The following is a 12,241-nucleotide window of genomic DNA, read 5'->3' on the forward strand; positions in this document are numbered from 1 at the left end:
GAAGATGCCCACAATGCCTGTGGGAGGTCATAGCCCTGGACTTGATGGGTCCTTACCATAGAACACCACGGTGTAAAACAGGACTCCTAGTAATCACTGACCTCTTTACAAGATGGATTAAGGCCTTTCCGATACCTGAAGCCATCACCAGTCTGCTACAAGACGAGGTGTTCAGGCGCTAAGGTAATGGGAGTCAGTTCACATCAAAGAAGCGGCAGCAAATTACGACAGAATAGGGTGTGGAGCACTGGACCACCCTATCTACAACCAGCAGAACGACAGAATAGGGTGTGGAGCACTGGACCACCCTATCTACAACCAGCAGAACGACAGAATGGGGTGTGGAGCACTGGACCACCGCTATCTACAACCAGCGGAACGACAGAATGGGGTGTGGAGCACTGGACCACCGCTATCTACAACCAGCGGAACGACAGAATGGGGTGTGGAGCACAGGATCACCCCTATCTACAACCAGTGTAATGACAGAATGGGGTGTGGAGCACTGGACCACCCCTATCTACAACCAGCGGAACAACAGAATGGGGTGTGGAGCACAGGACCACCCTATCTACAACCAGTGTAATGACAGAATGGGGTGTGGAGCACTGGACCACCCCTATCTACAACCAGCGGAACGACAGAATGGGGTGTGGACCACCCCTATCTACAACCAGCGGAACGACAGAATGGGGTGTGGAGCACTGGACCACCCCTATCTACAACCAGCAGAACGACAGAATGGGGTGTGGAGCACTGGACCACCCCTATCTACAACCAGCGGAACGACAGAATGGGGTGTGGAGCACTGGACCACCCCTATCTACAACCAGCGGAACGACAGAATGGGGTGTGGAGCACTGGACCACCCCTATCTACAACCAGCGGAATGACAGAATGGGGTGTGGAGCACTGGACCACCCTATCTACAACCAGCGGAACGACAGAATGGGGTGTGGAGCACTGGACCACCCTATCTACAACCAGCGGAACGACAGAATGGGGTGTGGAGCACTGGACCACCCCTATCTACAACCAGCGGAACGACAGAATGGGGTGTGGAGCACTGGACCACCCCTATCTACAACCAGCGGAATGACAGAATGGGGTGTGGAGCACTGGACCACCCCTATCTACAACCAGCGGAATGACAGAATGGGGTGTGGAGCACTGGACCACCCCTATCTACAACCAGCGGAATGACAGAGTGGGGTGTGGAGCACTGGACCACCCCTATCTACAACCAGCGGAATGACAGAGTGGGGTGTGGAGCACTGGAGCACCCTAGACAGAATGGGGTGTGGAGCACTGGACCACCCCTATCTACAACCAGCGGAATGACAGAATGGGGTGTGGAGCACTGGACCACCCCTATCTACAACCAGCGGAATGACAGAATGGGGTGTGGAGCACTGGACCACCCCTATCTACAACCAGCGGAATGACAGAATGGGGTGTGGAGCACTGGACCACCCCTATCTACAACCAGCGGAATGACAGAGTGGGGTGTGGAGCACTGGAGCACCCTATCTACAACTCAAGGGTCAATCCAGTGGAACGACAGAATGGGGTGTGGAGCACTGGACCACCCCTATCTACAACCCAAGGGTCAATCCAGCGGAACCACAGAATGGGGTGTGGAGCACTGGACCACCCCTATCTACAACCCAAGGGTCAATCCAGCGGAACGACAGAATGGGGTGTGGAGCACTGGACCACCCCTATCTACAACCCAAGGGTCAATCCAGCGGAAAGACCAAATTTTTTTTTTTTTTTTTTTTTGCTATTTGCTTTAAGTCACACCGACACAGATAAGTCTTATGGCGACAATGGGACAGGAAAGGCCTAGGAATGAGAAGGAAGCGGCCATGGCCTTAATTAAGGTACAGCCCCAGCATTTGCCTGGTGTGAAAATGGGAAATCACGGAAAACCATCTTCATGGCTGCCAGCAGTTGGGTTTGAAACCACTATCTCCCGGATGCAAGCTCACAGTTGCGCGCTTCTAACGGCACGGCCAACTCGCCCGGTAACGATTGAATCAGGAGCTGAAAAGGATGCTACGGGTCCACCTGATAGAAATGAACATTGACTGTGGGACCGTCAGATGCCGCAGTCACTCTTTACCCTGCAACGACACATCAACCGTGTCGCCGACTATTCCCCAGCAGAGCTGTTCCTTGCTTGACAGCTATACGGTACTGGATTTTGGGTGATTCGTCCACCACCCACTTCTGGTCAAGGTGATGCAGCTGTTTCCCTGGCAGAGTGGCAGCAGCAGCAGCAGGACATCAAGGAGAAACAAGCTTTGGCCGAAAAGAGATCCCTTACCCAGGCCAAGGCTCAAGATATAGAAGAGACCCAGATCTTCCTACCAGGCCAACAAGTACTGAGACGTAACCACCCAGCCAGTAATAAGATTGGAGGGTTTCATGCAGGTCTTGCACCTAAGTGGGTTGGTCCCATCGAGGTGGATGAACAGCTGGGCCATGGGGTCTACTTACTAAAGACCAACTCTCCTGTCGAGGTCCACGCATCAAAGTTGCGGCGAGTCACCCAACCGCTGCGCATACAGTGTAAGCCTGGAGGAGAGGCTACTAATGACACAGCACAGTCTGGTCATGAGGAGAATGCATCGACTATCATCGGGAAAGAGGCCGGCAGCATGGCAACCCTGACATCCGACACGGCACGAACCGGTCTAGAGGAGGAGAGCACATCCAGCAACGTCAAGGAAGAGAGAAGATACCGACTGAGTGTCACAGACTGTTTCAAGTTATAGGGGAATATTGACACAAGTGCGATGAATTGAAAACACTATTCTCTCACCTACAGGCAAGTATTGAGCTCAAATTATTATTATTATTATTATTATTATTATTATTATTATTATTATTATTATTATTATTATTATTATTATTATTATTTGTGTTGTACATCCATTTAGAATTAGTATTATTATTATTTACATAGTCGAATGATCGTATTATGTGTGAGGTTATGTCATGAAACATGTACTATATATAGACATTTATATGTTTAGTTAATGTAAGAACCTGTAATTAATTTATTCTTACCTATATATATAATTTGTAATCCACTGCAGAATTGTATAACACACTGTACAACCAGAATGGTAATAAGTAGACGAGAACGATGGAGAATATTCTGTACACTATATCTATGTATTGAGCACTCTAGAATTTACAAGAAGGTATTGTGTGATATATCTTCTAGAAGCCGGGCCAGACACTATATAAAGAGGCGATCGTGATGGTAAAAGAGTTATTGTTTAGTAGGAGTTTCACTGGTGAACACTTTTATGTGGTTGACATGCAGGGGTGCAGTCTCCATGTTGAAGTGATAGGCAGTTGTTAAAAATGATGGCTTCTTGATATTCTTGAAGTGAAGTGTTTTGTTTGTGATACATTGATTAAGGGTACATGTATTAATTGTGAATAGATTCGTGTACGCATCATTTTGTGTGCGTCATTGTGGACACATTAAGGAATACCCATATCGAAACTATGATCTCTTATCCATACAGATGAGCCGTACATCAAGAATTTCATATACCTCTTCCATGATGGTGTTCTTTAACTGTATGAAAAATAGACAAAATTGATATTCTTTTTGCACCATTTTTGTAAAATGCTCCACATTTCAGAAAGTTTTTAGCCCATATGTATGAATATAATTAGCCATTTTTATTTTGAATTATTATTATTATTATTATTATTATTATTATTATTATTATTATTATTATTATTATTATTATTATTATTATTATTATTATGTGAGTAGATCTTGGTTAATTTAAACATAAAGAATCATGAAAAATATTTGAATTAAGAACAAATTCAAATGGAACAATCTTTCCTTCTTTTCAGTGGTTCCTCGAATGCAATGGAATATGATGCAACACAGCATTTTGTCCTAAAGAATGTTACCTGCAATTAAAGGCAGAATTTTCCAAAGTATCTCCAGTCTCCACTTTCTAAGCCAGTGGAATGTCTCGTATTGTCAATCAACTCACATAGGGTACTTGGTTTACTGTTCTCAGCCTGCAAGCCTCTGTGAATCGTGTACTTGTGTGAAGCTCTTTGGTCCTGTCTTGTTCTACACCTCTTGTCTAACCATTGTCATCTCGGTCTGCCTCTACTCCTCTTACCCCTCATGACTGAGTCCATTATTCTCCTAACTAGCTGCCCCTGTGGATCAGAGTAGTCAGATTTTGAAGGGCGGAGTAAGTCCATGTCCTATGATGTTGGCATGTAAAAGATCTCTGGTGACACATTTGTTGTTTGCCCGGTAAAATTCATTAAATCTCAGCCACACACACGCAGCAGAGTTTTGGTTTACACTGTGTGCCATCTAGTGGGCCTAGAGGAAAATGGAACGTCAAAATTGATGAGCAGACAACCAGATTGCATAAAATTGAAATGTCTGCTCATGGTAGCTGAGGCCATTGTTCTGGGTAACCTATCCTCCTGCATGACCTCGACCATTCTAGCGGGTTTATATGTACCACTTCATCCGTCAAGTTCATTCCTTAGCTTTGATTTTATCCAGTCTGATAACCTCCCGCCATTGTTTCCACCTGTTTATACCAGTGATCATTCTCCTTACTTTCATTTCTGACACATCCAACTTCATAATAAGATCTCCTGAGATCACCTAACTTTCATTCCCATTCAGCAAGTAAATATAGTTTGGTCCGGGAGCTGAATACTTTTGATTGCAACGGCAAGGTCTCTGCATTCACTTTACTGCACCTTGATTCAATACTACCATCCTGGGAGAAAACACACCCCAACCTGACGTTCTCCCCTACTGATATCACTTTAGTCCTAGGAATGCTGATTTTTGTATCACACTTACACTGCACACTTACTGCAGTATTGATCATGGTGTGGGTTACTGTAGTCACGTCCTAGTTCGTGAACCATGGGCAACGGCTGAGTGGCCTAGTAAGTGGTCCTGAGACTTGGGATACCAGATGCGGAATGGGACTGGGCATCTCGGACATTTTCTGAGCCTTGGCCCTCCTTGTGCTCAGGCAGCTAGGACTATACAATTCACCGGTGGTCCTTAACCCGTTAGAGGAGAGATCCTCACTTGGACTATGTGCAAGTAGGGTAGCATCCTGCTTCATGAATTTACCGAGCTCAGAACATTTTAAGCAAGCCTTGGACCTATGGGAGTAATGGAGTCCCACTCCCATTTGACAGGCGAGGGACTCCTTGGAAACAACTTGGCAAACAAAATGGAATTCGATGGGGAACTATCAATATTAATGGGGCCTATGGAAGAAAGAAAGTAGAACTGGCTGAATCAGCAAAGAGGATGCATCTGGATGTGCTAGGAGTAAGTGATATTTGGGTAAGGGAAAATAACAAGGAAGAGATAGGATGTTAAAGTAGACTTGACGGGTGTCAGAAATGGGGTAGGCCTCTTTATCAGGAATACCATTGCACGCAACATAGTTTCTGTTAGGCACGTAAATGAGCAAATGATGTGGGTAGATTTGTCAGTTGGAGGAATTAGGACAAGAATTGTATCCGTGTATTCACCATGTGAGGGTTCAGATGAGGATGAAGGTGACAAGTTTTATGAAGCATTAAGTGACATCGTGGTCAGGATCAACAGCAAGGATAGAATAGTGCTAATGGGCGATTTCAATGCGAGAGTTGGGAATAGAACTGAAGGATACGAAAGAGTGATTGGTAAATGTGGGGAAGATATGGAAGCTAATGGGAATGGGAAGCATTTGCTGGACTTCTGTGCTAGTATGGGTTTAGCAGTTACGAATACATTCTTCAAGCATAAGGCTATTCACTGCTACACATGGGAGGCTAGGGGTACCAGATCCATAATAGACTATATCTTAACAGACTTTGAATTCAGGAAATCTGTTAGGAATGTGGGAGTTTTCTGGGGATTTTTTGATGATACAGACCACTATCTGATCTGTAATGAACTAAATATCTCTGGGCCTAGTGTAGAGAAAGTGAAATCTGCTGCAAACGAATAAGGGAAGAAAATATCCAGGACGAGGAAATGAGACAGAAGTACATGGATATGATTAGTGAGATGTTTTGAACAGTAGACAGTAAGCAGGTTCAGGATATAGAAAGTGAATAGGTGGCATACAGGGATGCTGTAGTAGAAACAGCAAGGGAATGCCTAGGAACAACTGTGTGTAAAGATGGGAAAGGGCGAATATCTTGGTGGAATGATGAAGCGAGAGCAGCTTGTAAACTTAAAAGGAAGGCTTATCAGAAGTGGCTCCAAACAAGGGCGGAGGCAGACAGGGATTTGTACGTAGATGAAAGAAACAGAGAGAAACAAATAGTCGTTGAATCCAAAAAGAAGTTGTGGGAAGATATTGGTAACAACCTGGAAAGGTTAGTTCAAGCAGCTGGGAAACCTTTCTGGACAGTAATAAAGAATCTTGGGAAGGGAGGGAAAAAGGAAATGAACAGTGTTTTGAGTAATTCAAGTGAACTCATAATAGATCCCAGGGAATAACTGGAGAGGTGGAGGGAATATTTTGAACATCTTCTCAATGTAAATGGATATCATCATGGTGGTGTTGCGAACAGCCAAGCTGATGGGGAGGAGGAAAGTGATGAATTTACGCTTGAGGAAGTGGAAGGGTTAGGAAATAAACTCCATTGTCATAAAGCAGCTGGAATAGATGAAATTAGACCTGAAATGGTTAAGTATAGTGGGAAAGCAGGGATGAAATGGCTTCATAGAATAGTAAAATTAGCGTGGAGTGTTGGTAATATACCTTCAGATTGGACAAAAGCAGTAATTGCACCTATCTATGAGCAAGGGAACAGGAAGGATTGCAACAACTATCGAGGTATCTCATTGATTAGTATACCAGGCAAAGTATTCACTGGCTTCTTGGAAGGGAGGGTGCGATCTGTCTTTGAGAGGAAGTTGGATGAAAACCAGTGTGGTTTCAGACCACAGAGGGGCTGTCAGGATCAGATTTTCAGTATGCGCCAGGTAATTGAAAAATGCTACGAGAGGAATAGGCAGTTCTGTTTATGTTTCGTAGTTCTAGGGAAAGCATATGACAGGGTACTGAGGGAAAAGATGTTCGCCATACTGGGGGACGATGGAATTAAATGTGGATTATTAAAAGCAATCAGAGGCATTTATGTTGACAATTGGGCTTCAGTGAGAATTGATGGTAGAATGAGTTCTTAGTTCAGGGTACTTACAGGAGTTAGACAAGGCTGTAATCTTTCACCTTTGCTGTTTGTAGTTTACATGGATCATCTGCTGAAAGGTATAAAATGGCAGGGAGGGATTCAGTTAGGGGGAAATGTAGTAAGTAAGGGAGATGTTCAATAAATTTCCAATTTCTTTTAAATCATTTCGGAAAAGGCTAGGAAAGCAACAGATAGGGAATCTGCCACCTGGGCAACTGCCCTAAATGCAGATCAGTATTGATTGATTGATTGATTCTGGCCTATGCTGACAATTTGGTCTTAATGACAGATTGTGCCAAAAGCCTGCAGTCTAATATCTTGGAACCTGAAAATAGGTGCAATAAGTACAGTATGAAAATTAGCCTTTCGGAGACTAAATTGATTTCAGTAGGTAAGAAATTAAACAGAATTGAATGTCAGATTGGTGATACAAAGCTAGAAGAGGTCGATAATTTCAAGTATTTAGGTTGTGTGTTCTCCGAGGATGGTAATATAGTAAGTGAGATTGAATCAAGGTGTCGTAAAGCTAATGCAGTGAGCTCGCACTTGCGATCAGTAGTATTCTGTAAGAAGGAAGTCACATCCCAGACGAAGCTATCTTTACATCGGTCTGTTTTCAGACCAACTTTGCTTTATGGGAGCAAAAGCTCGGTGGACTCAGGATATCTTATTCATAAGTTAGAAGTAACAGACATGAAAGTAGCAAGAATGATTGTTGATACAAACAGGTGGGTACAATGGCAGGAGGGTACTCAGAATGAGGAGATAGAAGCTAATTTAGGAATGAACTGTATGGATGAAGCTGTACGCATAAACCGTCTTTGGTGGAGGGATCATGTGAGGCAAATGGAGGAGGATAGGTTACCTAGGAGAATAATGGACTCTGTTATGGAGGTTAAGAGAAGTGGGGGTAGACCAAGACGACGATGGTTAGACTCAGTTTCTAACGATTTAAAGATAAGAGATATAGAACTGAATGAGGCCACAACACTAGTTGCAAATCGAGTATTGTGGTGACATTTAGTGAATTCACAGAGGCTTGCAGACTGAACGCTGAAAGGTATAACAGTCTATAATGATAATGTATGTATGTAGTTACTGCAGCTACGCTCGTTTGATTCACAAGCGATGTCCATCATTACACATGTCGCAGTAAAGGGTGCCCAAAGAGACTCATCAGTACACAGTGTGCCCCCCTCTGGTGCAGATACTTGCACCTCTTGATGGAATTCGGCAATGGTTTTTGGAGGCTCATGTCCCATACATGTTTCATCGGCGAGATGTCTGGTCACGTAGAGCATGTCGCATCACAGCAGGTGTCTGTGGACGTGCGAAGACCTGGCCACAGCCTGTGCAGTATAGGGTGGGACCGGGGTGTCATGGGCGAATGCTCACCGTGGCATTTGAAGGTTCTGAAATACGTCGGTTGATTTACTGCCACGTAAAAGAACTCCTGCGGGACTAAATGCCAACTTCTGTTAATCTTTGTGTAATTAGTCTACTATCCTTACATCTCTTGTGTGCACCATCTAGCCCCAACCCTCTGAGCCTTGTGTACTTGTTCTAAGGGTTGGTAGCCCTTCCAGAATTAGTAAGGTGGCACTAACTGAGTCCAATCAGCTGCCTATTAAAGGGCATCTCATGGTCTTCCCTGCACATGGAACAGAGTATCCCAGCTGGTGGACTCCTCTCCTGGTGGTGGTCATGATTATTATTTTTAAGAGAAAGTACAACAATAATCAGAGAAAAAAATGGAGGTGATTCGACAATTCAAAAAATGAAGGTATCGGCCAAAGGAAGAGAAGGGCGTGAAATTGAAAGGCCTTGGGAACCTAATAACGTTGGGGTGGAAAAGAATAAGAGTTGACCAAGGGAGGTAGATGAAGGTGAGGAGCCTGTCACAAGTAAGTGGAAGCAATGCCAGGACTTGGCTAAGGGCCCCACGTTTCACACGTTGAGAGCCGCTGGAGGCCCCGTTTCGTCACCTCTCACAATAGGCAAGGGATACCATGGGTGTTATTCTACCGCCCCCACTCAGAGATATTTTAGCTGTAAAATATGTATTTCAGATTTGGAATTTTTTTAATTTCCAATTTTTTTTTGGCGAAATTGACGTGTTGTTGTGTTTCTCTCTACTCCAGGTTCTTGTCCATTATGGATGAAACTCAGTCCATCAAGAAGGAACCATCTTGGCCTCCTGACGTAGAGGAATCTTCTAACTTGGTGAGTAAGCAGCAGGGCCTGTCCTCACTTCTGTCTTGAATGTGAAACTTGCTTGTTCTACCAACCTCTGCTCACCTGTCCATATTTCTGAGTTTGTAAATATGCATGCAAAGAGCAAAGAAATAATTTTTTGAACATTCGGATTTAGGTATAATTTTCACGTAAGATGCTTTGGTTCCCTTGTGCTTCGTATCTCTATCACTTTCTATCTGGTGCTTCTGTCATGGGGAGTCCTCTCTCCTGCAGTGCCTCGTTCACTATGTCCTTCTTGCGGGGTGTCGCTATTTGCTGGACAGGGACGCTCTCCAGCTCCTTAACACATAGTTCCACGAATTGACGTGTTTCTGATCCTCATCTTGTTCTGTATTTTGTGGAGGTGTTGCGTCTTTGCCACCTGTATATGCTCTTTGTTCTTCCATCCGATCTGCTGCAACGACTTTGGTGTAATCATTTACAGTGCACCTTGTGATAATCATGGTCTTTGTGTGTTCTGCATTCACTTCTCCACCGAGCTGCCTCTGTGGATCAGAGGTAGAGTGCCGGCCTTCAGATGCCAAGAAAGTGGGTTCAAACCCGGCAGAGGTAGTCGGATTTTTGAAGGGCAGACAAAGTCCATTTGATACTCCATGTCGTACAATGTCGGCATGTAAAAGATCTCTGCTGACACATTTGGTGTTTACCCAACAAAATTCATTAAATCTCAGCCAGAGACACCAGTGAGAGTTTTGGTTTACTCTGTCTGCCATCTAGTGGGCCTAGAGTAAAAGAGAACGTTGAAAATGATGAGCAGACAGCCAAATCACAATTATAATTAGTAAAATTATGTAATGGTTCCACAGTTTCAATACATGTTGTAAGGTTACATCACTAGTTGATCGTAAACCTTACCGGTTTTGACCCTGAGCATAAATTTGAAACAATTAAGTTTATTGAAGTGGTCCACTTATTCAATACAATACGTTCATGAGAATGCTTATAACTTAAGCATGACACTTAAATTGGGATGTTTCGCCCTTGCTCTTGGCATCATCAGCCTATCTCTCAGCCTCAAAATCAATTCAACTTAGAAAAATACGACTATGATTAGGTTTTATAACATCCTTTGAGTATGATTAATAGATGTTATCAGATATCAAACATTGTAATCAGCATCCAGACAACTTTCACTTAAATCTTTATCCTGTGACTGTACTTAGTGTCTTAACAGATGTTTATTCTATATCCGGTGTTAATGAATTGTACAGAGACTCTTATATTTTGTATCAAGTGTTAATGTAAACGTTAAACAAGACTGAGAGTGCCTGACCACTATTTTAATATTTGCCAACACCAGATATCTTACGAATTAAGACTCTTTCATGAACTCCACTAAATCTTCTTTACCTGTCAGTAAAGGACCGTCACATTGTATCTTTAACCCTTTCCGGCCCTTAGCGCCCGAAAGCGCCCGACTGTTCATTTAGCCTTCCGGTCCTTAGCGCCCGAAAGCGCCCGGCTGCATTATCTGCATTCGTCTGCGATCTGCGTGATAGTTTTTTTATTTTTCTCATCAGTGAAGTGTTTATAAGGCATTTATGAACACGCAGTGCAATCTACAAGTCTTAGGGAATAAAGGAAGAGAGATAATCTGTCTTGACGTTGCCTAGGCAACGGTCTTGAACTTCCGTGAGCGCGGGTCAGCTGTTTCGTCCGTAAACATGGCGGGATTGAATATCGCGTATATTGAAACTGAGCTGAATATGGGCGAAAAAAGTGACACAGAATCCTTGAGTAGGGGAGCAGGTGAATTTTTAATGAGTGAATAATGTATCAACGAAGATAATTTTAGTGATAACAGTGATATGAATGAAAACTAATATCGATAAATCGGACCTGATGGCGATGCCACGGCAATTCAAGTAACACAAATATTACGTTTCGTTGCTCCGAATGATTAAATGGATGATGTTGAACCTGCGCACAATTCGGAAAGAGTATTAGGGGAAAGAGATTGTTTTTACGTATGTTAGGAGGAGAAAAACTATTCAGTGGCATAGCCTATTGCGCATATAACAATGCAGCCTTCAAACAGTCGCATTCCGGTAAGATAAAAACAGAATAGGAAGACCCTTGCCAAGATGAAATAAAATCTTATATACATGGGCATCATTCCACTTCCAAAATCACGTGATTATTGGTTTTGAGGGATTCAGACAACATGGGAATGTGACAAATGCAGACTGTCTCTGTGTCGAGTATCACGAGGAGTGGGGGGGGGAACATATTATGACTCAATAAACAGAGAAATGGATGTGATGGTATATTTTCTAATGTTATTGAAAATTTGAATTCATTGTGACCAATAGTTTTTACTGCATTTAACTTTTTCTGAAACAATACGGTCTGTTTCAGTTTTTGCTAAATAATAGGTTGAAACCTGGGGATAAGCGGAGTGAAAATGCGGGCAGGAAAGGGTTAACTCATACTACTATTTTAGTTATATGATGGTTTAATACGAATGTATCGGGATGCCGATGACAATTGATTTTTAGGCTGAGAGATAGGCTGATGATGCCCACAACAAGGGTGAAACATGTCCCAATTTAAGTGTCATGCTTAAGTTATAAACATTCTCATGAATGTATCTTATTGAATAGGTTGACCACTTCCATAAACTTAATTGTTTCAAATTTATATATAGTTTTCAATACGGACCAACCATAAAGTTTATTAAAGGCAATTCGACCTTGAATTTCGAGTCATCATCATCCGATCACTTAAAAACGGAAAAAACAATGCACAGGTAAATAAC

At 43.1% G+C, this 12,241-nt stretch overlaps 1 protein-coding gene across 4 annotated transcripts in view; it reads left to right on the top strand.

The window, feature by feature from the left end:
* The window catches only part of LOC136875821 (zinc finger protein OZF), an 88,788-nt gene that overhangs the window by 25,426 nt on the left and 51,121 nt on the right, over positions 1-12,241 (top strand). For all 4 annotated transcript variants that reach the window (XM_067149443.2, XM_067149444.2, XM_067149442.2 and 1 more), the window contains exon 2: positions 9,369-9,450. In XM_067149443.2, the coding sequence (XP_067005544.2) occupies positions 9,382-9,450 (69 nt within the window). In that variant the 5' untranslated portion in view covers positions 9,369-9,381. The remainder of the gene's footprint in view (positions 1-9,368; positions 9,451-12,241) is intronic.

Source organism: Anabrus simplex, chromosome 6 (assembly GCF_040414725.1).
Source record: "Anabrus simplex isolate iqAnaSimp1 chromosome 6, ASM4041472v1, whole genome shotgun sequence".
Taxonomy (NCBI): domain Eukaryota; kingdom Metazoa; phylum Arthropoda; class Insecta; order Orthoptera; family Tettigoniidae; genus Anabrus; species Anabrus simplex.